Source organism: Heterodontus francisci, chromosome 49 (genome assembly GCF_036365525.1).
Source record: "Heterodontus francisci isolate sHetFra1 chromosome 49, sHetFra1.hap1, whole genome shotgun sequence".
In the NCBI taxonomy this organism is placed as follows: domain Eukaryota; kingdom Metazoa; phylum Chordata; class Chondrichthyes; order Heterodontiformes; family Heterodontidae; genus Heterodontus; species Heterodontus francisci.
In genome coordinates, this window is record NC_090419.1 from 8,487,290 (window position 1) to 8,512,467 (window position 25,178).

At 45.5% G+C, this 25,178-nt stretch overlaps 1 protein-coding gene across 1 annotated transcript in view; it reads right to left on the reverse strand.

The window, feature by feature from the left end:
* Positions 1–4,729: 4,729 nt before the first annotated feature.
* LOC137358320 (metabotropic glutamate receptor 6-like) overlaps positions 4,730–25,178 on the reverse strand; it is a 67,317-nt gene continuing 46,868 nt past the window's right edge. The window contains exon 9 of the mRNA XM_068024263.1: positions 4,730–4,960. Coding sequence (XP_067880364.1) covers positions 4,730–4,960 — 231 coding nt within the window. The remainder of the gene's footprint in view (positions 4,961–25,178) is intronic.

A 25,178-nucleotide genomic window follows, 5' to 3' on the forward strand; every position in this document is an offset into this window, starting at 1 on the left:
GTCACGTGGACGCAGTTTCACAGTGCGCGGGGATTAATACTGACGGCCCCTGCTGTTACGTGGTGGTGAGACATTCCCCGCTGGAGGAGGCCTGAAAGTTCTGCTGAATCAGGGAACCTGCCTCCCCCAAAGCTGCGATGCACGCTGCAGTCGAATAGCCAGCCAACCCCCCTCGCGGCGCGCAGTTGGTGGGGGGTGGGTACCGCGGGGAGCCGTGTTCCATTCCCGCAGCGTGCTCGGTCGGAGCTGCCACCTGGGCCTGACAGCAGACTCCAGTCCCGTCTCCCAGCACCGGGTTAAAATAGGGGAGTCCCTCACAGGAGACGGTCACTCCCCGTTAGCCCTCCCTCACAGGAGACGGTCACTCCCCGTTAGCCCTCCCTCACAGGAGACGGTCACTCCCCGTTAGCCCTCCCTCACAGGAGACGGTCACTCCCCGTTAGCCCTCCCTCACAGGAGATGGTCACTCCCCGTTAGGGTGGGGCGGCAGAGCTTTGGATGAGCTGCGGTCTATGGGGGGCGGAGTGGGGGGGTGCGACCAGGAGTTAGCGAGCAGGTCAGTCGTGATCTGATGGTGCGGCAGGAGGGCTCGAGGGGCTGCGCGGGCCCCCCTCCCGTCCCGACACACGTCTGAAAGTCTCTACCGCCTTCGATCAATGTTCTCAACGCCAACCCGGCCCCATCGAGGCCCCTGCGCTCTGAAAATAGCACAGCAATCTCGGTCATTTCCCAGACGGACCGGCTGGGGAGGGGAGGGAAGGGACGAGACGAGTCTCTCTCTCCCTGTGTCGTCAGAGATCTGCAGGAGACTGGTGCAGACTAGGCCGCAATTCCCAGTGCCAGCGTGCGTCACTGTTAAAACAATTAACACCGTTGGCTAAATATTCTACCACGTGAATGCCAACTGCAGGGAGCAGTTGTTTCACAGTTATGGCCTGTGTGTTTGTGTGTCTCAGTGACAGCTCCTGGACGTGTACGGTACCCAGACGGTCAAAGGGAACATTTCACTCCCGTCTGCTTCTCTGTGGCCCCGTGTTTATGCACCGGGATTAATGACTTGCCAGTACTTTTACGGGAGACATTGTTTTCACGTTAACACACTCAGTATCTTTATTGCTGCGGCTGTAAGTGGTCTAAATTATCGGTGACTCCACCTCGATTAAATCCCATGTACGCTTGTCGAAATCACCGTAACATTCGGACACTCGCGCGCGCCGACCTGACGCGATTTCAAAATGGCCGCCGCCGCCCGTGAACGCTGCCCGTCGGCTCGGCTGTTCTTCTGCCGGATTAGGAAGGCGATTGGGATTCTCCCGAACGCATCGCGATCCTCCCTCCCCCCCATCAACTTCCGCCGACTGGTCGCACGGGAGCCGATCCCCACCCGCTCCAGTCAGTGGTGGGTGGCTCGGCCTCCAGAGGCCTAGTCGGCAGGCTGAAGCCTTGGCGACGGTCTTTTTTTTTTGCCGGGCGGTGCCTCCCACCGGTGGGAGGTGGGGAAGCTGTCGGCTTCGGGGTGGGATGGAAGAGGGGGTGGGGGGGGCACGAGGGGTCGTTGCTAGCCCGCCCGTCTCTGTCGCTAAGGCCGCATGGCCTCGGCAGACAGCTCCGACCCGCGATGAGCTGAACAAGAGCGGAGATGAGGGGGAGGTGGAGGTGATTTACTGGAACGGTGCCAGGGATGAGGGACTCCAGTTAACGCGGAGAGACTGGGAGAGGCTGGGATTGTTCTCCTTAGAGCAGAGAAGGTTAAGAGGAGATTTAATCGGGGCGTTCAGAATCAGGAAGGGTTTTGATGGAGCAAATCAGGAGAAACTGTTCCCAGTGGCGGGAGGGTCGGTAACCAGAGAGACACAGATTGAAGACAATCGGGAAAAGAACCAGAGGGGGGGAGAGGAGGAGAATGTTTTTTGACGTAGTGAGTTGTTGTGATCTGGAACGCGCTGCCTGAAAGGGCGGTGGAAGCAGATTCAATAGTAACTTTCAAAAGGGGAATTGGAGAAATACAGGAAGGGGGAAAATGTACAGGGATGTGGGGGAAAGAGCAGGTGGGGGGAGTGGGGACTAATTGGATAGATCTTTCGAAGAGTCAGCACAGGTGTGAGGGGCCGAATGACTTCCTCCACCCGGGGGTTATCCGATACCTGAGCTCACAGGCTCCACGGGCCTGAGTTACAGGCCTTCCCTTCGCCCGAAACCAGGCCGGGGCTTCGGAGTTCTCAAGGATTGAGGTGGCCGGGAAGGGGGAGGGGATTTGGAGAGTGTGTCCCGGGAGGAGAGGCTCCCAGGCCTGGCCTCCTCCGAAACCACGGCCTGCTCCGTGATGAGGACCGAGCCCGGGGATGCCGGATGCAGTGGGCAGGTTGGATGAGTTTGGATTTCAAGGATAGGCCATGGCCTGGGATGTATCCAGCACCCCCCTCTCCATCCTCGCATTCCCCCCCCTGCAAAACCTCCACCCATTGACCATCTCACCCCAGGACAGGCTCAGTGTCAGAGGTCACCGCTAGGCCGGATCCCTGGCAACGAGGGCCTACGACGGGGGGGACGGGGCCTACTGGGCCCACCCGAGGCAGGCTCAATGGCGCTGGCCCAAATGGGGGGGGGGGGTGGAATAAAATAAAGATGGCCACCTGGACTGAATGTCCCGCAGCGAGGGGTCTTCAGCAGCTGGGCGGGTGAGACAAAGATGGACCCCCTCTGCCCATCACCTGCCCCCTCTCTCCCCCTTTGCACCCAGTGCTACGATACCCTTCCTCCAAAATCCAATCCCGATGTCAATCAGTCAACTTCGCATGTGGGCGAGACTGGCATAGTCAAGGAGAGAGAGAGTGAGTGGGAGAGGGAAGAGGGAGACGAGGTGGGCGGGAGGTTGGGAGAGGGGTTAACTTTGACCCTGGCTGAGTGTTTGAAACTTGGGGTTGTGTGGGTGTAAATGGGGACGGGGGAGATCAGTAGCAGTTGATCCCACACAACCCGTTTCTCATTGTCAAAAATAAGAATTACTCAACAGAGAGAGAGAGAGAGAAATAGAGACAGAGTGTGTGGGAGAGAGAGAGTTAGAGAGAGAGAGATAGAGGGTGACAGACAGAAAGAGTAAGAGAAACAGAGAGAGAGAGAGAGAAATAGAGACAGAGTGTGTGGGAGAGAGAGTGTTAGAGGGCGACAGAGAGAGTAAGAGAAACAGAGAGAGAGAGAGAGACAGAGAGGGAGAAAGACAGAAAGAATGAGAGAAAGAGAGAGAGGCAGATGGAGGGAGAATGACACTGATTAAGAAAGTAGGAGAGAGAAAGACAAAGTAGAGTGAGAGGCAGAGAGAGTAAGAGAGAAACATAGAGAGAAACAGACAGAGGTAGAGAAAGAGTAAAAGAAAGAGAGAGAGAAAGCTAGGGAAGTATAGAGAGAGGCAGGGAGAGAGACAGGGAGAGAAAGAAAGAGAAATAGATAAATAGAGAAGTAGAGAGAGAGAGAAAGAAAGAGACATAGATAAATAAAGTCGAGAGAGAGAGACATAGCCAGAGAGAGAGTAAGAAAGAGAGATAGATAGATAGAGAAGTAGAGAGAGAGAGAGAGAGAGAGAGACATAGATAAATAAAGGAGAGAGAGAGAGAGACATAGATAAATAGAGAAGGAGAGAGAGAGACAGGGACGTAGAGAAGTAGAGAGAGAGAGAGACATAGATAGATAGAGAAGTAGAGGGAGAGAGAGAGAGAGAGAAAGGGACATAGAGAAGTAGAGAGAGACATAGATAAATAGAGAAGTAGAGAGAGAGAGGGAGAGAGACATAGATCGATAGAGAAGTAGAGAGAGAGAAAGAAAGAGACATAGATAAATAGAGAAGTAGAGAGAGAGAGAGAGAAAGAGAAATAGATAGAGAAGTAGAGAGAGAGAGACATAGATAAATAGAGAAGTAGAGAGAGAGAGAGAGAGAAAGAGAAATAGATAGAGAAGTAGAGAGAGAGAGACAGAGAGAAAGAGACATAGATAAATAGAGAAGTAGAGAGAGAGAGACAGAGAGAGAAAGAGAGATAGATAGAGAACTAGAGAGAGAAAGAGACATAGATAAATAGAGAAGTAGAGAGAGAGAGTAAGAAAGAGAGATAGATAGATAGAGAAGTAGAGAGAGAGAGAAAGAGACATAGATAAATAGAGAAGTAGAGAGAGAGAGTAAGAAAGAGAGATAGATAAATAGAGAAGTAGAGAGACAGTGAGACAGGCAGAGAGAGAGAGAGAGAGCTCTCCTGTGCTGAGTCGATGCCCACATGGGCCGTGCCCAGGCATGCCCATTGTAAATTGGATTGGCACTGCCTCACACTCTGCTTTGCAATCGGCGAGGGACGTGCACACTTTGCTTGGTGCATTATCAGACTGGGAAAACATCCAGGCCTCGCATCCCAATCTGGAGGGAGTGAATGTTGATGACGGTGGATGGGGTGCCAATCAAGAGGGCTGCTTTGTCCTGGATGGTGTCGAGCTTCTTGAGTGTTGTTGGAGCTGCACCCATCCAGGCAAGTGGAGAGTATTCCATCACACTCCTGACGTGTGCCTTGTAGATGGTGGGGGGTTCGATGGGTTGGCGATGGAACAGTTGGGTGAGAGCCAGGGCCGAGGAGGGGTACCCGCAGGGCATGCGGGATGGGAGTTGTGGGTGAGGGAGGGGTCAGCCCTCAATGGAATTCCCCGCCGTTACCCGAACGGGGCTGTCCAAACGCCTCCCGTTGAACCGCCGTCAGTTCTCCGCCTTCTCGTCCTTCCGCGTGTCGCCGTTGTGGGAACGCTGTGACAGTCCGGAGGTGAAACTGGCGGCCGTCGCTGCAGCCTTGAAGCTCCGCTTGCGCCGCTGTACGTTCTGTTCCGGGAGGAAGATGATGACGTAGACTTTGGGGATGTAAAGCATTCCCAGGCACACGGACGCACTCAGGCTCATTGACACGGTCAGCGTGGTCGTCTGAATGTGCATCTGGGAGTTAACGTGAGGCCCAGGCCATCAGAAATCCAAATTTGACAAGGTTCAAATCCCCCCTCCCTCCCTCTCCTATCTCCCTCCCTCGCCCTTAAAACCGACCTCTTTCACCGACCCTTTGGCCCTGTCCCTATTATCTCCCGAAGTGGCTTGAATGCCCATTCATTTCATTCCTCTCCTACGAAATCCCTTTGGACGTTCCTCAAATTAAAGTCCCTATCTAGATGACAGCTGTTGTGAGCAGATGCCTGCGATGGAATGAATCGGGTCACGAGCAGGTGGAACGCCAGGAGGAAGGGGTGGAGAGGGGCCCACGATGGGGAGGAATGAGCAGGAATGTCAGGAGTGATGTGACAGATAAGGTGAGGAGGAGAATGGGGGTGAAGATGAGGGGGGGGAAGGTGAAGCTGGAGTGAGGAGGGGGGACTGGTGCTGGAAGATGAGGAGGAACAAGATTGAGGATGAGTGGGTAGAGTTGCGAGCTGGAAAGTCCAACAGGAAACAGACAATGGGTTTGATCGTCCAGTGTCTGATACATATCTTATCCTCCTGCACGAACCTGGACCATTGCCTGAGGATCTGTGGCAAAGACTGCACGATGTGTCAGTATGAACACCCCAATATCCCCGAGTGTAATATATCCTCCAATATCACCCTAGTGTAGTATATCCCCCAATATCCCCGAGTGTAATATATCCTCCAATATCACCCTAGTGCTGTATATCCCTCGAGTGTAGTATATCCCCAATATCACCCTAGTGTAGTATATCCCCAATATCACCCTAGTGTAGTATATCCCCAGTATCACCCTAGTGCAGTATATCCCTCTAGTGTAGTATATCCCACAATATCCCCTAGTGTAGTATATCCCTCTAGTGTAGTATATCCCCAATATCCCCTAGTGTAGTATATCCCCAATATCACCCCAGTGCAGTATATCCCTCTAGTGTCGTATATCCCACAATATCCCCTAGTATAGTATATCCCTCTAGTGTAGTATATCCCCAATATCCCCTAGTGTAGTATACCCCCAATATCACCCTAGTGCAGTATATCCCTCTAGTGTCGTATATCCCACAATATCCCCTAGTGTAGTATATCCCTCTAGTGTAGTATATCCCCAATATCACCCTAGTGCAGTATATCCCTCTAGTGTAGTATATCCCCAATATCCCCTAGTGTAGTATATCCCCAATATCGCTCTAGTGTAGTATATCCCCAATATCCCCTAGTGTAGTATATCCCCAATATCGCTCTAGTGTAGTATATCCCCAATATCGCTCTAGTGTAGTATATCCCCAATATCCCCTAGTGTAGTATATCCCCAATATCGCTCTAGTGTAGTATATCCCCAATATCCCCCAGTGTAGAATATCCCCAATATCACCCTAGTGCAGTATATCCCTCTAGTGTAGTATATCCCCAATATCCCCTAGTGTAGTATATCCCCAATATCGCTCTAGTGTAGTATATCCCCAATATCCCCTAGTGTAGTATATCCCCAATATCGCTCTAGTGTAGTATATCCCCAATATCGCTCTAGTGTAGTATATCCCCAATATCCCCCAGTGTAGTATATTCCCAATATCCCCTAGTGTAGTATATCCCCAATATCGCTCTAGTGTAGTATATCCCCAATATCCCCTAGTGTAGTATATCCCCAATATCGCTCTAGTGTAGTATATCCCCAATATCCCCTAGTGTAGTATATCCCCAATATCGCTCTAGTGTAGTATATCCCCAATATCCCCCAGTGTAGTATATCCCCAATATCCCCCAGTGTAGTATATCCCCAATATCCCTCTAGTGTAGTATATCCCCAATATCCCCTAGTGTAGTATATCCCCAATATCGCTCTAGTGTAGTATATCCCCAATATCCCCTAGTGTAGTATATCCCCAATATCGCTCTAGTGTAGTATATCCCCCAATATCCCCTAGTAAAGTATATCCCCAATATCGCTCTAGTGTAGTATATCCCCCAATATCCCCTAGCGTAGTATATCCCCAATATCGCTCTAGTGTAGTATATCCCACAATATCCCTCTAGTGTAGTATATCCCCCAATATCCCCCAGTGTAGTATATCCCCAATATCGCTCTAGTGTAGTATATCCCCCAATATCCCCTGGTGTAGTATATCCCACAATATCCCCTAGTGTAGTATATCCCCCAATATCCCCTAGTGTAGTATATCCCCCAATATCCCCTGGTGTACTATATCCCACAATATCCCCTAGTGTAGTATATCCCCAATATCGCTCTAGTGTAGTATATCCCCCAATATCCCCTGGTGTACTATATCCACCAATATCCCCTGGTGTAGTATATCCCACAATATCCCCTAGTGTAGTATATCCCCAATATCACCCTAGTGCAGTATATCCCCCAATATCTCTCTAGTGTAGTATATCCCACAATATCCCCTAGTGTAGTATATCCCCAATATCCCTCGAGTGTAGTATATCCCACAATATCCCCTAGTGTAGTATATCCCCAATATCCCCCAGTGTAGTATATCCCCAATATCCCCCAGTGTAGTATATCCCCAATATCACCCTAGTGTAGTATATCCCCCAATATCCCTCTAGTGTAGTATATCCCACAATATCCCCTAGTGTAGTATATCCCCAATATCCCTCGAGTGTAGTATATCCCACAATATCCCCTAGTGTAGTATATCCCCAATATCCCCCAGTGTAGTATATCCCCAATATCACCCTAGTGTAGTATATCCCCCAATATCCCTCTAGTGTAGTATATCCCACAATATCCCCTAGTGTAGTATATCCCCAATATCCCTCTAGTGTAGTATATCGCCAATATCCCCTAGTGTAGTATATCCCCAATATCACCCTAGTGTAGTATATCCCCCAATATCCCTCCAGTGTAGTGTATCCCCCAATATCCCTCTAGTGTAGTATATCCACAATATCCCCCAGTGTAGTATATCCCCAATATCACCCTACTGTAGTATATCCCCAATATCCCTCTAGTGTAGTATATCCCACAATATCCCTCTAGTGTAGTATATCCCCAATATCCCTCTAGTGTAGTATATCCCCAATATCCCCTAGTATAGAATATCCCCCAATATCCCTCCAGTGCAGTATATCCCACAATATCCCTCCAGTGCAGTATATCCCACAATATCCCTCTAGTGTAGTATATCCCCAATATCCCTCCAGTGTAGTATATCCCACAATATTCCTCGAGTGTAGTATAACCCCCAATATCACCCGAGTGTAGTATATCCCCAATATCCCTCCAGTGTAGTCTTTCCCACAATATCCCTCTAGTGTAGTATATCCCCAATATCACTCTAGTGTAGTATATCCCACAATATCCCTCCAGTGTAGTGTATCCCCAATATCCCCTAGTGTAGTATATCCCACAATATCCCTCTAGTGCAGTATATCCCCAATATCCCTATAGTGTAGTGTATCCCCAATATCCCTCTAGTGTAGTATATCCCCCAATATCACCCTAGTGTAGTGTATCCCCAATATCCCTCTAGTGTAGTATATCCCACAATATCACCCTAGTGTAGTATATCCCCAATATCCCTCCAGTGTAGTCTTTCCCACAATATCCCTCTAGTGTAGTATATCCCCAATATCACTCTAGTGTAGTATATCCCACAATATCCCTCCAGTGTAGTGTATCCCCAATATCCCCTAGTGTAGTATATCCCACAATATCCCTCTAGTGCAGTATATCCCCAATATCCCTATAGTGTAGTGTATCCCCAATATCCCTCTAGTGTAGTATATCCCCCAATATCACCCTAGTGTAGTGTATCCCCAATATCCCTCTAGTGTAGTATATCCCACAATATCACCCTAGTGTAGTGTATCCCCAATATCCCTCTAGTGTAGTATATCCCACAATATCACCCTAGTGTAGTATATCCCCAATATCCCTCTAGTTTAGTATATCCCCCAATATCCCCAGGTGTAGTGTATCCCCAATATCCCTCTAGTGTCGTATATCCCACAATATCACCCTAGTGTAGTATATCCCCAATATCCCTCTAGTGTAGTATATCCCCCAATATCCCTCTAGTGTAGTATATCCCCAATATCCCTCTAGTGTAGTATATCTCCCAATATCCCTCTCGTGTAGTATATCCCACAATATCCCCTAGTGTAGTATATCCCTAATATCCCTCTAGTGTAGTATATCCCCCAATATCCATCTAGTGTAGTATATCCCCAATATCCCTCTAGTGTAGTATATCCCCAATATCCGTCTAGTGTAGTATATCCCCCAATATCCCCTAGTGTAGTGTATCCCCCAATATCCCTCTAGTGTAGTACATCCCCCCAATATCCCTCTCGTGTAGTATATCCCCCAATATCCCTCTGGTGTAGTATATCCCCAATATCCCTCTAGTGTAGTACATCCCCCAATATCCCTCTAGTGTAGTATATCCCCCAATATCCCTCTAGTGTAGTACATCCCCCCAATATCCCTCTCGTGTAGTATATCCCCCAATATCCCTCTGGTGTAGTATATCCCCAATATCCCTCTAGTGTAGTATATCCCCAATATCCCTCTAGTGTAGTATATCCCCAATATCCCCTAGTGTAGTATATCCCCAATATCACCCGAGTGTAGTACCTCCCCCAATATCCCTCTAGTGTAGTACATCCCCCAATATCCCTCTAGTGTAGTATATCCCCAATATCCCTCTAGTGTAGTATATCCCCAATATCCCCTAGTGTAGTATATCCCCAATATCACCCGAGTGTAGTACCTCCCCCAATATCCCTCTAGTGTAGTACATCCCCCAATATCCCTCTGGTGTAGTATATCCCACAATATCCCCCAGTGTAGTATATCCCCAATATCCATCTAGTGTAGTATATCCCACAATATCCCTCAAAATCCCTCTAGTGTAGTATATCCCCCAATATCCCTCTAGTGTAGTATATCCCCAATATTCCTCTAGTGTAGTATATCCCCCAATATCCCTCTAGTGTAGTACATCCCCCCAATATCCCTCTCGTGTAGTATATCCCCCAATATCCCTCTGGTGTAGTATATCCCCAATATCCCTCTGGTGTAGTATATCCCCAATATTCCTCTAGTGTAGTATATCCCCCAATATCCCTCTAGTGTAGTACATCCCCCAATATCCCTCTCGTGTAATATATCCCCAACATACCTGTAGTGTAGTATATCCCACAATATCCCTCTGGTGTAGTACATCCCCAATATCCCTCTAGTGTAGTATATCCCCCAATATCCCTCTAGTGTAGTATATCCCACAATATCCCTCTAGTGTAGTATATCCCCAATATCCCTCTCGTGTAGTATATCCCCCAATATCCCTCTAGTGTAGTATATCCCACAATATCCCTCTAGTGTAGTATATCCCCCAATATCCCTCTAGTGTAGTACATCCCCCCAATATCCCTCTCGTGTAGTATATCCCCCAATATCCCTCTGGTGTAGTATATCCCCAATATCCCTCTGGTGTAGTATATCCCCAATATTCCTCTAGTGTAGTATATCCCCCAATATCCCTCTAGTGTAGTACATCCCCCAATATCCCTCTCGTGTAATATATCCCCAACATACCTGTAGTGTAGTATATCCCACAATATCCCTCTGGTGTAGTACATCCCCAATATCCCTCTAGTGTAGTATATCCCCCAATATCCCTCCAGTGTAGCATATCCCACAATATCCCTCTAGTGTAGTATATCCCCCAATATCCCTTTAGTGTAGTACATCCCCCAATATCCCTCTCGTGTAATATATCCCCAACATACCTGTAGTGTAGTATATCCCACAATATCCCTCTGGTGTAGTATATCCCCAATATCACCCTAGTGTACTATATCCCCCAATATCCCTCTAGTGTAGTATATCCCCAATATCACCCTAGTGTACTATATCCCCCAATATCCCTCTAGTGTAGTATATCCCCAATATCCTCTAGTGTAGTTATATCCCCAATATCACCCTAGTGTAGTATATCCCCCAATATCCCCTAGTGTAGTATATCCCCAATATCGCTCTAGTGTAGTATATCCCCCAATATCCCCTAGTGTAGTATATCCCCAATATCGCTCTAGTGTAGTATATCCCCCAATATCCCCTAGTGTAGTATATCCCCAATATCGCTCTAGTGTAGTATATCCCACAATATACCCTAGTGTAGTATATCCCCAATATCCCTCGAGTGTAGTATATCCCACAAAATCCCCTAGTGTAGTATATCCCCAATATCACCCCAGTGTAGTATATCCCCCAATATCCCTCTAGTGTAGTATATCCCCCAATATCCCTCGAGTGTAGTATATCCCACAATATCCCCGAGTGCAGTATATCCCCAATATCACCCCAGTGTAGTACATCTCCCAATATACCTCGAGTGTAGTATATCCCCCAATATCCTCGAGTGTAGTAAATCCCACAATATCCCCGAGTGCAGTATATCCCCGAATTTCCCTCTAGTGTAGTATATCCCCCAATATCCCTCTAGTGTAGTATATCCCACAATATCCCTCTAGTGTAGTATATCCCACAATATCCCTCTAGTGTAGTATATCCCCCAGTGTAGTATATCCCCCAATATCCCACTAGTGTATTATATCCCCAATATCCCTCTAGTGTAGTATATCCCACAATATCCCTCTAGTGTAGTATATCCCCAATATCCCTCCAGTGTATTATATCCCACAATATCACCCGAGTGTAGTATATCCCCAATATCCCTCTAGTGTAGTATATCCCACAATATCCCTCTAGTGTAGTATATCCCCAATATCCCCTAGTATAGAATATCCCCCAATATCCCCTAGTGCAGTATATCCCACAATATCCCTCCAGTGCAGTATATCCCACAATATCCCTCTAGTGTAGTATATCCCCAATATCCCTCCAGTGTAGTATATCCCACAATATCCCTCGAGTGTAGTATAACTCCCAATATCACCCGAGTGCAGTATATCCCCAATATCCCTCTAGTGTAGTCTTTCCCACAGTATCCCTCTAGTGTCGTATATCCCCAATATCACTCTAGTGTAGTATATCCCACAATATCCCTCCAGTGTAGTGTATCCCCAATATCCCCTAGTGTAGTATATCCCACAATATCCCTCTAGTGCAGTATATCCCCAATATCCCTATAGTGTAGTGTATCCCCAATATCCCTCTAGTGTAGTATATCCCACAATATCACCCTAGTGTAGTGTATCCCCAATATCCCTCTAGTGTAGTATATCCCACAATATCACCCGAGTGTAGTATATCCCCAATATCCCTCTAGTTTAGTATATCCCCCAATATCCCCTAGTGTAGTGTATCCCCAATATCCCTCTAGTGTAGTATATCCCACAATATCACCCTAGTGTAGTATATCCCCAATATCCCTCTAGTGTAGTATATCCCCCAATATCCCTCTAGTGTAGTATATCCCCAATATCCCTCTAGTGTAGTATATCTCCCAATATCCCTCTCGTGTAGTATATCCCACAATATCCCCTAGTGTAGTATATCCCCAATATCCCTCTAGTGTAGTATATCCCCCAATATCCGTCTAGTGTAGTATATCCCCAATATCCCTCTAGTGTAGTATATCCCCAATATCCGTCTAGTGTAGTATATCCCCCAATATCCCCTAGTGTAGTGTATCCCCCAATATCCCTCTAGTGTAGTATATCCCACAATATCCCCTAGTGTAGTATATCCCCAATATCCCTCTAGTGTAGTATATCCCCCAATATCCGTCTAGTGTAGTATATCCCCAATATCCCTCTAGTGTAGTATATCCCCAATATCCCTCTAGTGTAGTATATCCCCAATATCCCCTAGTGTAGTATATCCCCAATATCACCCGAGTGTAGTACCTCCCCCAATATCCCTCTAGTGTAGTACATCCCCCAATATCCCTCTGGTGTAGTATATCCCACAATATCCCTCCAGTGTAGAAGATCCCCAATATACCTCGAGCATAGTATATCCCACAATATCCCCCAGTGTAGTATATCCCCAATATCCATCTAGTGTAGTATATCCCACAATATCCCTCAAAATCCCTCTAGTGTAGTATATCCCCCAATATCCCTCTAGTGTAGTATATCCCCAATATTCCTCTAGTGTAGTATATCCCCCAATATCCCTCTAGTGTAGTACATCCCCCCAATATCCCTCTCGTGTAGTATATCCCCCAATATCCCTCTCGTGTAGTATATCCCCAATATCCCTCTGGTGTAGTATATCCCCAATATCCCTCTGGTGTAGTATATCCCCCAATATCCCTCTAGTGTAGTACATCCCCCAATATCCCTCTCGTGTAATATATCCCCAACATACCTGTAGTGTAGTATATCCCACAATATCCCTCTGGTGTAGTATATCCCCAATATCCCTCTAGTGTAGTATATCCCCCAATATCCCTCTAGTGTAGTATATCCCACAATATCCCTCTGGTGTAGTATATCCCCAATATCCCTCTCGTGTAGTATATCCCCCAATATCCCTCCAGTGTAGCATATCCCACAATATCCCTCTAGTGTAGTATATCCCCCAATATCCCTTTAGTGTAGTACATCCCCCAATATCCCTCTCGTGTAATATATCCCCAACATACCTGTAGTGTAGTATATCCCACAATATCCCTCTGGTGTAGTATATCCCCAATATCCCTCTAGTGTAGTATATCCCCCAATATCCCTCTAGTGTAGTATATCCCCAATATTCCTCTAGTGTAGTATATCCCCCAATATCCCTCTAGTGTAGTACATCCCCCCAATATCCCTCTCGTGTAGTATATCCCCCAATATCCCTCTGGTGTAGTATATCCCCAATATCCCTCTGGTGTAGTATATCCCCAATATTCCTCGAGAGTAGTATATCCCCAATATCCCTCTAGTGTAGTACATCCCCCCAATATCCCTCTCGTGTAGTATATCCCCCAATATCCCTCTGGTGGAGTATATCCCCAATATTCCTCTAGTGTAGTATATCCCCAATATTCCTCTAGTGTAGTATATCCCCAATATACCTCTAGTGTAGTATATCCCCAATATACCTCTAGTGTAGTATATCCCCAATATTCCTCTAGTGTAGTACATCCCCCAATATCCCTCTCGTGTAATATATCCCCAACATACCTGTAGTGTAGTATATCCCACAATATCCCTCTGGTGTAGTATATCCCCAATATCCCTCTAGTGTAGTATATCCCCCAATATCCCTCTAGTGTAGTATATCCCACAATATCCCTCTGGTATAGTATATCCCCAATATCCCTCTCGTGTAGTATATCCCCCAATATCCCTCCAGTGTAGCATATCCCACAATATCCCTCTAGTGTAGTATATCCCCCAATATCCCTCTAGTGTAGTATATCCCCCAATATCCCCTAGTGTAGTGTATCCCCCAATATCCCTCTAGTGTAGTATATCCCACAATATCCCTCTAGTGTAGTATATCCCCCAATATCCCCTAGTGTAGTGTATCCCCCAATATCCCTCTAGTGTAGTATATCCCCCAATATCCCTCTAGTGTAGTATATCCCCCAATATCCCCTAGTGTAGTGTATCCCCCAATATCCCTCTAGTGTAGTATTTCCCCCAATATCCCCTAGTGTAGTGTATCCCCCAATATCCCTCTAGTGTAGTATATCCCCCAATATCCCCTAGTGTAGTGTATCCCCCAATATCCCTCTAGTGTAGTATATCCCCCAATATCCCTCTAGTGTATTATATCCCCCAATATCCCCTAGTGTAGTGTATCCCCCAATATCCCTCTAGTGTAGTATATCCACCAATATCCCTCTCGTGTAGTATATCCCACAATATCCCCTAGTGTACTGTATCCCCCAATATCCCTCTAGTGTAGTATATCCCACAATATCCCCTAGTGTAGTGTATCCCCAATATCCCTCTAGTGTAGTATATCCCCCAATATCCCTCTCGTGTAGTATATCCCACAATATCCCCTAGTGTAGTGTATCCCCAATATCCCTCTAGTGTAGTATATCCACCAATATCCCTCTGGTGTAGTATATCCCACAATATCCCCTAGTCTAGTACATCCCCCAATATCCCTCTAGTGTAGTACATCCCCCAATATCCCTCTGGTGTAGTATATCCCACAATATCCCCTAGTCTAGTACATCCCCCAATATCCCTCTAGTGTAGTACATCCCCCAATATCCCTCTGGTGTAGTATATCCCACAATATCCCTCCAGTGTAGAAGATCCCCAATATCCATCTAGTGTAGTATATCCCACAATATCCCCCAAAGTCCCTCTAGTGTAGTATATTCCACAATATCCCTCTAGTGTAGTATATCCCCTAATATCCCTCTAGTGTTGTACATCCCCCAATATCCCTCTCGTGTAGTATATCCCCAACATACCTGTAGTGTAGTATATCCCACAATATCCCTCTGGTGTAGTATATCCCCAATATTCCTCTAGTGTAGTATATCCCACAATATCCCTGTAGTGTAGTATATCCCACAATATCCCTCTGGTGTAGTATATCCCCAATATCCCTCTAGTGTAGTACATCCCCCAATATCCCTCTCGTGTAGTATATCCCCAACATACCTGTAGTGTAGTATATCCCACAATATCCCTCTGGTGTAGTATATCCCCAATATTCCTCTAGTGTAGTATATCCCCCAATATCCCCTAGTGTATTATATCCCCAATATCGCTCGAGTGTAGTATATCCCACAATATACCCTAGTGTAGTATATCCCCAATATCCCTCGAGTGTAGTATATCCCACAATATCCCCTAGTGTAGTATATCCCCAATATCACCCCAGTGTAGTATATCCCCCAATATCCCTCTAGTGTAGTATATCCCCCAATATCCCTCGAGTGTAGTATATCCCACAATTTCCCCGAGTGCATTATATCCCCAATATCACCCCAGTGTAGTACATCTCCCAATATCCCTCGAGTGTAGTATATCCCCAATATCCTCGAGTGTAGTATATCCCACAATATCCCCGAGTGCAGTATATCCCAGAATTTCCCTCTAGTGTAGTATATCCCCCAATATCCCTCTAGTGTAGTATATCCCACAATATCCCTCTAGTGTAGTATATCCCACAATATCCCTCTAGTGTAGTATATCCCCCAGTGTAGTATATCCCCCAATATCCCACTAGTGTATTATATCCCCAATATCCCTCTAGTGTAGAATATCCCACAATATCCCTCCAGTGCAGTATATCCCACAATATCCCTCTAGTGTAGTATATCCCCAATATCCCTCCAGTGTATTATATCCCACAATATCACCCGAGTGTAGTATATCCCCAATATCCCTCTAGTGTAGTATATCCCACAATATCCCTCTAGTGTAGTATATCCCCAATATCCCCTAGTATAGAATATCCCCCAATATCTCCTAGTGCAGTATATCCCACAATATCCCTCCAATGCAGTATATCCCACAATATCCCTCGAGTGTAGTATATACCCAATATCCCTCCAGTGTAGTATATCCCACAATATCCCTCGAGTGTAGTATAACCCCCAATATCACCCGAGTGTAGTATATCCCCAATATACCTCTAGTGTAGTCTTTCCCACAATATCCCTCTAGTGTAGTATATCCCCAATATCACTCTAGTGTAGTATATCCCACAATATCCCTCCAGTGTAGTATATCCCACAATATCCCTCTAGTGCAGTATATCCCCAATATCCCTCTAGTGCAGTGTATCCCCAATATCCCCTAGTGTAGTATATCCCACAATATCCCTCTAGTGCAGTATATCCCCAATATCCCTCTAGTGTAGTGTATCCCCAATATCCCTCTAGTGTAGTATATCCCACAATATCACCCTAGTGTAGTGTATCCCCAATATCCCTCTAGTGCAGTATATCCCACAATATCACCCTAGTGTAGTATATCCCCAATATCCCTCTAGTGTAGTATATCCCCCAATATCCCCTAGTGTAGTGTATCCCCAATATCCCTCTAGTGTAGTATATCCCACAATATCACCCTAGTGTAGTATATCCCCAATATCCCTCTAGTGTAGTATATCCCCCAATATCCCTCTAGTGTAGTATATCCCCAATATCCCTCTCGTGTAGTATATCTCCCAATATCCCTCTAGTGTAGTATATCCCACAATATCCCCTAGTGTAGTATATCCCCAATATCCCTCTAGTGTAGTATATCCCCCAATATCCGTCTAGTGTAGTATATCCCCAATATCCCTCTAGTGTAGTATATCCCCCAATATCCGTCTAGTGTAGTATATCCCCAATATCCCTCTAGTGTAGTATATCCCCAATATCCCCTAGTGTAGTATATCCCCAATATCACCCTAGTGTAGTACCTCCCCCAATATCCCTCTAGTGTAGTACATCCCCCAATATCCCTCTGGTGTAGTATATCCCACAATATCCCTCCAGTGTAGAAGATCCCCAATATCCCTCGAGCATAGTATATCCCCCAATATCCCTCTAGTATAGTATATCCCACAATATCCCCCAGTGTAGTCTATCCCCAATATCCATCTAGTGTAGTATATCCCACAATATCCCTCAAAATCCCTCTAGTGTAGTATATCCCCCAATATCCCTCTAGTGTAGTATATCCCCAATATTCCTCTAGTGCAGTATATCCCCCAATATCCCTCTAGTGTAGTATATCCCCAATATCACCCTAGTGTAGTATATCCCCAATATCCCTCTCGTGTAGTATATCCCCCAATATCCCTCTGGTGTAGTATATCCCCAATATCCCTCTGGTGTAGTATATCCCCAATATTCCTCTAGTGTAGTATATCCCCCAATATCCCTCTAGTGTAGTGCATCCCCCAATATCCCTCTCGTGTAATATATCCCCAACATACCTGTAGTGTAGTATATCCCACAATATCCCTCTGGTGTAGTATATCCCCAATATCCCTCTAGTGTAGTATATCCCCCAATATCCCTCTCGTGTAGTATATCCCACAATATCCCTCTGGTGTAGTATATCCCCAATATCCCTCTCGTGTAGTATATCCCCCAATATCCCTCCAGTGTAGCATATCCCACAATATCCCTCTAGTGTAGTATATCCCCCAATATCCCTCTCGTGTAATATATCCCCAACATACCTGTAGTGTAGTATATCCCCCAATATCCCTCTGGTGTAGTATATCCCCAATATCCCTCTAGTGTAGTATATCCCCCAATATCCCTCTAGTGTAGTATATCCCACAATATCCCTCTGGTGTAGTATATCCCCAATATCCCTCTCGTGTAGTATATCCCCCAATATCCCTCCAGTGTAGCATATCCCACAATATCCCTCTAGTGTAGTATATCCCCAATATCCCCTAGTGTAGTATATCCCCAATATCACCCTAGTGTAGTACATCCCCCAATATCCCTCTAGTGTAGTACATCCCCCAATATCCCTCTGGTGTAGTATATCCCACAATATCCCTCAAAATCCCTCTAGTGTAGTATATCCCCCAATATCCCTCTAGTGTAGTATATCCCCAATATCCATCTAGTGTAGTATATCCCACAATATCCCTCAAAATCCCTCTAGTGTAGTATATCCCCCAATATCCCTCTAGTGTAGTATATCCCCAATATTCCTCTCGTGTAGTATATCCCCCAATATCCCTCTGGTGTAGTATATCCCCAATATTCCTCTAGTGTAGTATATCCCCAATATTCCTCTAGTGTAGTATATCCCCAATATTCCTCTAGTGTAGTATATCCCCAATATTCCTCTAGTGTATTACATCCCCCAATATCCCTCTCGTGTAATATATCCCCAACATACCTGTAGTGTAGTATATCCCACAATATCCCTCTGGTGTAGTATATCCCCAATATCCCTCTAGTGTAGTATATCCCCCAATATCCCTCTAGTGTAGTATATCCCACAATATCCCTCTGGTGTAGTATATCCCCAATATCCCTCTCGTGTAGTATATCCCCCAATATCCCTCCAGTGTAGCATATCCCACAATATCCCTCTAGTGTAGTATATCCCCCAATATCCCTCTAGTGTAGTATATCCCCCAATATCCCCTAGTGTAGTGTATCCCCCAATATCCCTCTAGTGTAGTATATCCCACAATATCCCTCTAGTGTAGTATATCCCCCAATATCCCCTAGTGTAGTGTATCCCCAATATCCCTCTAGTGTAGTATATCCCCCAATATCCCTCCAGTGTAGTATATCCCCCAATATCCCCTAGTGTAGTGTATCCCCCAATATCCCTCTAGTGTAGTATATCCCCCAATATCCCCTAGTGTAGTGTATCCCCCAATATCCCTCTAGTGCAGTATATCCCCCAATATCCCCTAGTGTAGTGTATCCCCCAATATCCCTCTAGTGTAGTATATCCCCCAATATCCCTCTAGTGTAGTATATCACCCAATATCCCCTAGTGTAGTGTATCCCCCAATATCCCTCTAGTGTAGTATATCCACCAATATCCCTCTAGTGTAGTATATCCCACAATATCCCCTAGTGTAGTGTATCCCCCAATATCCCTCTAGTGTAGTATATCCCACAATATCCCCTAGTGTAGTGTATCCCCAATATCCCTCTAGTGTAGTATATCCCCCAATATCCCTCTAGTGTAGTATATCCCACAATATCCCCTAGTGTAGTGTATCCCCAATATCCCTCTAGTGTAGTATATCCACCAATATCCCTCTGGTGTAGTATATCCCACAATATCCCCTAGTCTAGTACATCCCCCAATATCCCTCTAGTGTAGTACATCCCCCAATATCCCTCTGGTGTAGTATATCCCACAATATCCCCTAGTCTAGTACATCCCCCAATATCCCTCTAGTGTAGTACATCCCCCAATATCCCTCTGGTGTAGTATATCCCACAATATCCCTCCAGTGTAGAAGATCCCCAATATCCATCTAGTGTAGTATATCCCACAATATCCCCCAAAATCCCTGTAGTGTAGTATATCCCTCAATATCCCTCTAGTGTAGTATATCCCCCAATATCCCTCTAGTGTAGTACATCCCCCAATATCCCTCTCGTGTAGTATATCCCCAACATACCTGTAGTGTAGTTTATCCCACAATATCCCTCTGGTGTAGTATATCCCCAATATCCCTCTAGTGTAGTACATCCCCCAATATCCCTCTCGTGTAGTATATCCCCAACATACCTGTAGTGTAGTATATCCCACAATATCCCTCTCGTGTAGTATATCCCCAATATTCCTCGAGTGTAGTATATCCCCCAATATCCCTCTAGTGTAGTATATCCCCAATATCCCTCTCGTGTAGTATATCCCCCAATATCCCTCTGGTGTAGTATATCCCCAATATCCCTCTCGTGTAATATATCCCCCAATATCCCTCTCGTGTAGTATATCCCACAAAATCCCAGTAGTGTAGCATATCCCACAATATCCCTCTAGTGTAGTATATCCCCCAATATCCCCTAGTGCAGTATATTTCCCAATATCCCTCTAGTGTAGTATATCCCACAATATCCCCTAGTGTAGTATATCCCCCAATATCCCCTAGTCTAGTACATCCCCCAATATCCCTCTAGTGTAGTACATCCCCCAATATCCCTCTAGTGTAGTATATCCCACAATATCCCTCTCGTGTAGTATATCCCCAATATCCCCTAGTGCAGTATATTTCCCAATATCCCTCTAGTGTAGTATATCCCACAATATCCCCTAGTGTAGTATATCCCCCAATATCCCCTAGTCTAGTACATCCCCCAATATCCCTCTAGTGTAGTACATCCCCCAATATCCCTCTAGTGTAGTATATCCCCAATATCCCTCTAGTGTAGTATATCCCCCAATATCCCCTAGTCTAGTACATCCCCCAATATCCCTCTAGTGTAGTACATCCCCCAATATCCCTCTAGTGTAGTATATCCCACAATATCCCTCTCGTGTAGTATATCCCACAAAATCCCAGTAGTGTAGCATATCCCACAATATCCCCTAGTGTAGTGTATCCCCAATATCCCTCTAGTGTAGTACATCCCCCAATATCCCTCTAGTGTAGTATATCCCACAATATCCCTCTCGTGTAGTATATCCCCAATATCCCCTAGTGCAGTATATTTCCCAATATCCCTCTAGTGTAGTACATCCCACAATATCCCCTAGTCTAGTACATCCCCCAATATCCCTCTAGTGTAGTACATCCCCCAATATCCCTCTAGTGTAGTATATCCCACAATATCCCCTAGTCTAGAACATCCCCCAATATCCCTCTAGTGTAGTATATCCCCAATATCCCTCTAGTGTAGTATATCCCACAATATCCCTCTAGTGTAGTATATCCCCCAATATCCCCTAGTCTAGTACATCCCCCAATATCCCTCTAGTGTAGTATATCCACCAATATCCCTCTAGTGTAGTATATCCCCAATATCCCTCTAGTGTAGTATATCCCACAATATCCCTCTAGTGTAGTATATCCCCCAATATCCCCTAGTCTAGTACATCCCCCAATATCCCTCTAGTGTAGTATATCCCCAATATCCCTCTAGTCTAGTACATCCACCAATATCCCTCTAGTGTAGTATATCCCACAATATCCCTCTAGTGCAGTATATCCCCCAATATCCCCTAGTCTAGTACATCCCCCAATATCCCTCTAGTGTAGTATATCCCCAATATCCCTCTAGTGTAGTATATCCCCCAATATCCCCTAGTCTAGTACATCCCCCAATATCCCTCTAGTGTAGTATATCCACCAATATCCCTCCAGTGTAGTATATCCCCAATATCCCCTAGTCTAGTACATCCCCCAATATCCCTCTAGTGTAGTATATCCCCCAATATCCCCTAGTCTAGTACATCCCCCAATATCCCTCTAGTGTAGTATATCCCCAATATCCCTCTAATGTAGTTTATCCACCAATATCCCTCTAGTGTAGTATATCCCCCAATATCCCCTAGTCTAGTACATCCCCCAATATCCCTCTAGTGTAGTATATCCCCCAATATCCCTCTAGTGTAGTATATCCCCAATATCCCTCTAGTGTAGTATATCCCAAAATATCCCCGAGTGTAGTATATCCCCAATATCCCTCTAGTGCAGTATATCCCCCAATATCCCTCCAGTGTAGTATATCCCACAATATCCCCTAGTGTAGTATATCCCCAATATCACCCTAGTGTAGTATATCCCCAATATCCCTCCAGTGTAGTATATCCCCCAATATCCCTCTAGTGTAGTATATCGCCCAATATCCCTCCAGTGTAGTATATCCCCCAATATCCCTCTAGTGTAATATATCCCCCAATATCCCTCTAGTGTAGTATATCCCCAATATCACCCTAGTGTAGTACATCCCCCAATATCCCTCTAGTGTAGTACATCCCCCAATATCCCTCTGGTGTAGTATATCCCACAATATCCCCCAGTGTAGTATATCCCCAATATCCATCTAGTGTAGTATATCCCACAATATCCCTCAAAATCCCTCTAGTGTAGTATATCCCCCAATATCCCTCTAGTGTAGTATATCCCCAATATTCCTCTAGTGTAGTATATCCCCCAATCTCCCTCTAGTGTAGTATATCCCCCAATATCCCTCTAGTGTAGTACATCCCCCCAATATCCCTCTCGTGTAGTATATCCCCCAATATCCCTCTGGTGTAGTATATCCCCAATATCCCTCTGGTGTAGTATATCCCCAATATTCCTCTAGTGTAGTATATCCCCCAATATCCCTCTAGTGTAGTACATCCCCCCAATATCCCTCTCGTGTAGTATATCCCCCAATATCCCTCTAGTGTAGTATATCCCCAATATTCCTCTAGTGTAGTATATCCCCCAATATCCCTCTAGTGTAGTACATCCCCCAATATCCCTCTCGTGTAATATATCCCCAACATACCTGTAGTGTAGTATATCCCCCAATATCCCTCTGGTGTAGTATATCCCCAATATCCCTCTAGTGTAGTATATCCCCCAATATCCCTCTAGTGTAGTATATCCCACAATATCCCTCTGGTGTAGTATATCCCCAATATTCCTCTCGTGTAGTATATCCCACAATATCCCTCTGGTGTAGTATATCCCCAATATCCCTCTCGTGTAGTATATCCCACAATATCCCTCTAGTGTAGTATATCCCCCAATATCCCTCTAGTGTAGTATATCCACCAATATCCCTCTAGTGTAGTACATCCCCCAATATCCCTCTAGTGTAGTGTATCCCCCAATATCCCTCTAGTGTAGTATATCCCACAATATCCCCTAGTGTAGTGTATCCCCAATATCCCTCTAGTGTAGTATATCCCCCAATATCCCTCTAGTGTAGTATATCCCCCAATATCCCTCTAGTGTAGTATATCCCCCAATATCCCTCTAGTGTAGTACATCCCCCAATATCCCTCTAGTGTAGTACATCCCCCAATATCCCTCTAGTGTAGTGTATCCCCCAATATCCCTCTAGTGTAGTATATCCCACAATATCCCCTAGTGTAGTGTATCCCCAATATCCCTCTAGTGTAGTATATCCCCAATATCCCTCTAGTGTAGTATATCCCCCAATATCCCTCTAGTGTAGTATATCCCCCAATATCCCTCTAGTGTAGTATATCCCCCAATATCCCTCTAGTGTAGTATATCCCCAATATCCCTCTAGTGTAGTATATCCCCCAATATCCCTCTAGTGTAGTATATCCCCAATATCCCTCTAGTGTAGTACATCCCCCAATATCCCTCTAGTGTAGTATATCCCCCAATATCCCTCTAGTGTAGTACATCCCCCAATATCCCTCTGGTGTAGTACATCCCCCAATATCCCTCTAGTGTAGTATATCCCCAATATCCCTCTAGTGTAGTATATCCCCCAATATCCCTCTAGTGTAGTATATCCCCAATATCCCTCTAGTGTAGTATATCCCCCAATATCCCTCTAGTGTAGTATATCCCCCAATATCCCTCTAGTGTAGTACATCCACCAATATCCCTCTAGTGTAGTATATCCCCCAATATCCCTCTAGTGTAGTATATCCCACAATATCCCCTAGTGTAGTGTATCCCCAATATCCCTCTAGTGTAGTATATCCCCCAATATCCCTCTAGTGTAGTATATCCCCCAATATCCCTCTAGTGTAGTATATCCCCCAATATCCCTCTAGTGTAGTATATCCCCCAATATCCCTCTAGTGTAGTACATCCCCCAATATCCCTCTAGTGTAGTATATCCCCAATATCCCTCTAGTGTAGTATATCCCCCAATATCCCTCTAGTGTAGTATATCCCCCAATATCCCTCTAGTGTAGTATATCCCCCAATATCCCTCTAGTGTAGTACATCCCCCAATATCCCTCTAGTGTAGTACATCCCCCAATACCCTCTAGTGTAGTACATCCCCCAATATCCCTCTGGTGTAGTACATCCCCCAATATCCCTCTAGTGTAGTACATCCCCCAATATCCCTCTAGTGTAGTACATCCCCCAATATCCCTCTGGTGTAGTATATCCCCCAATATCCCTCTAGTGTAGTACATCCCCCAATATCCCTCTAGTGTAGTACATCCCCCAATATCCCTCTGGTGTAGTATATCCCCCAATATCCCTCTAGTGTAGTACATCCCCCAATATCCCTCTAGTGTAGTATATCCCCCAATATTCCTCTAGTGTAGTACATCCCCCAATATCCCTCTAGTGTAGTATATCCCCCAATATCCCTCTAGTGTAGTACATCCCCCAATATCCCTCTAGTGTAGTATATCCCCCAATATCCCTCTGGTGTAGTATATCCCCAATATCCCTCTGGTGTAGTATATCCCCAATAACCCTCTGGTGTAGTACATCCCCCAATATCCCTCTAGTGTAGTATATCCCACAATATCCCTCTCGTGTAGTATATCCCCAATATCCCCTAGTGCAGTATATTTCCCAATATCCCTCTAGTGTAGTATATCCCACAATATCCCCTAGTCTAGTACATCCCCCAATATCCCTCTAGTGTAGTACATCCCCCAATATCCCTCTAGTGTAGTATATCCCACAATATCCCCTAGTCTAGAACATCCCCCAATATCCCTCTAGTGTAGTATATCCCCAATATCCCTCTAGTGTAGTATATCCCACAATATCCCTCTAGTGTAGTATATCCCCCAATATCCCCTAGTCTAGTACATCCCCCAATATCCCTCTAGTGTAGTATATCCACCAATATCCCTCTAGTGTAGTATATCCCCAATATCCCTCTAGTGTAGTATATCCCACAATATCCCTCTAGTGTAG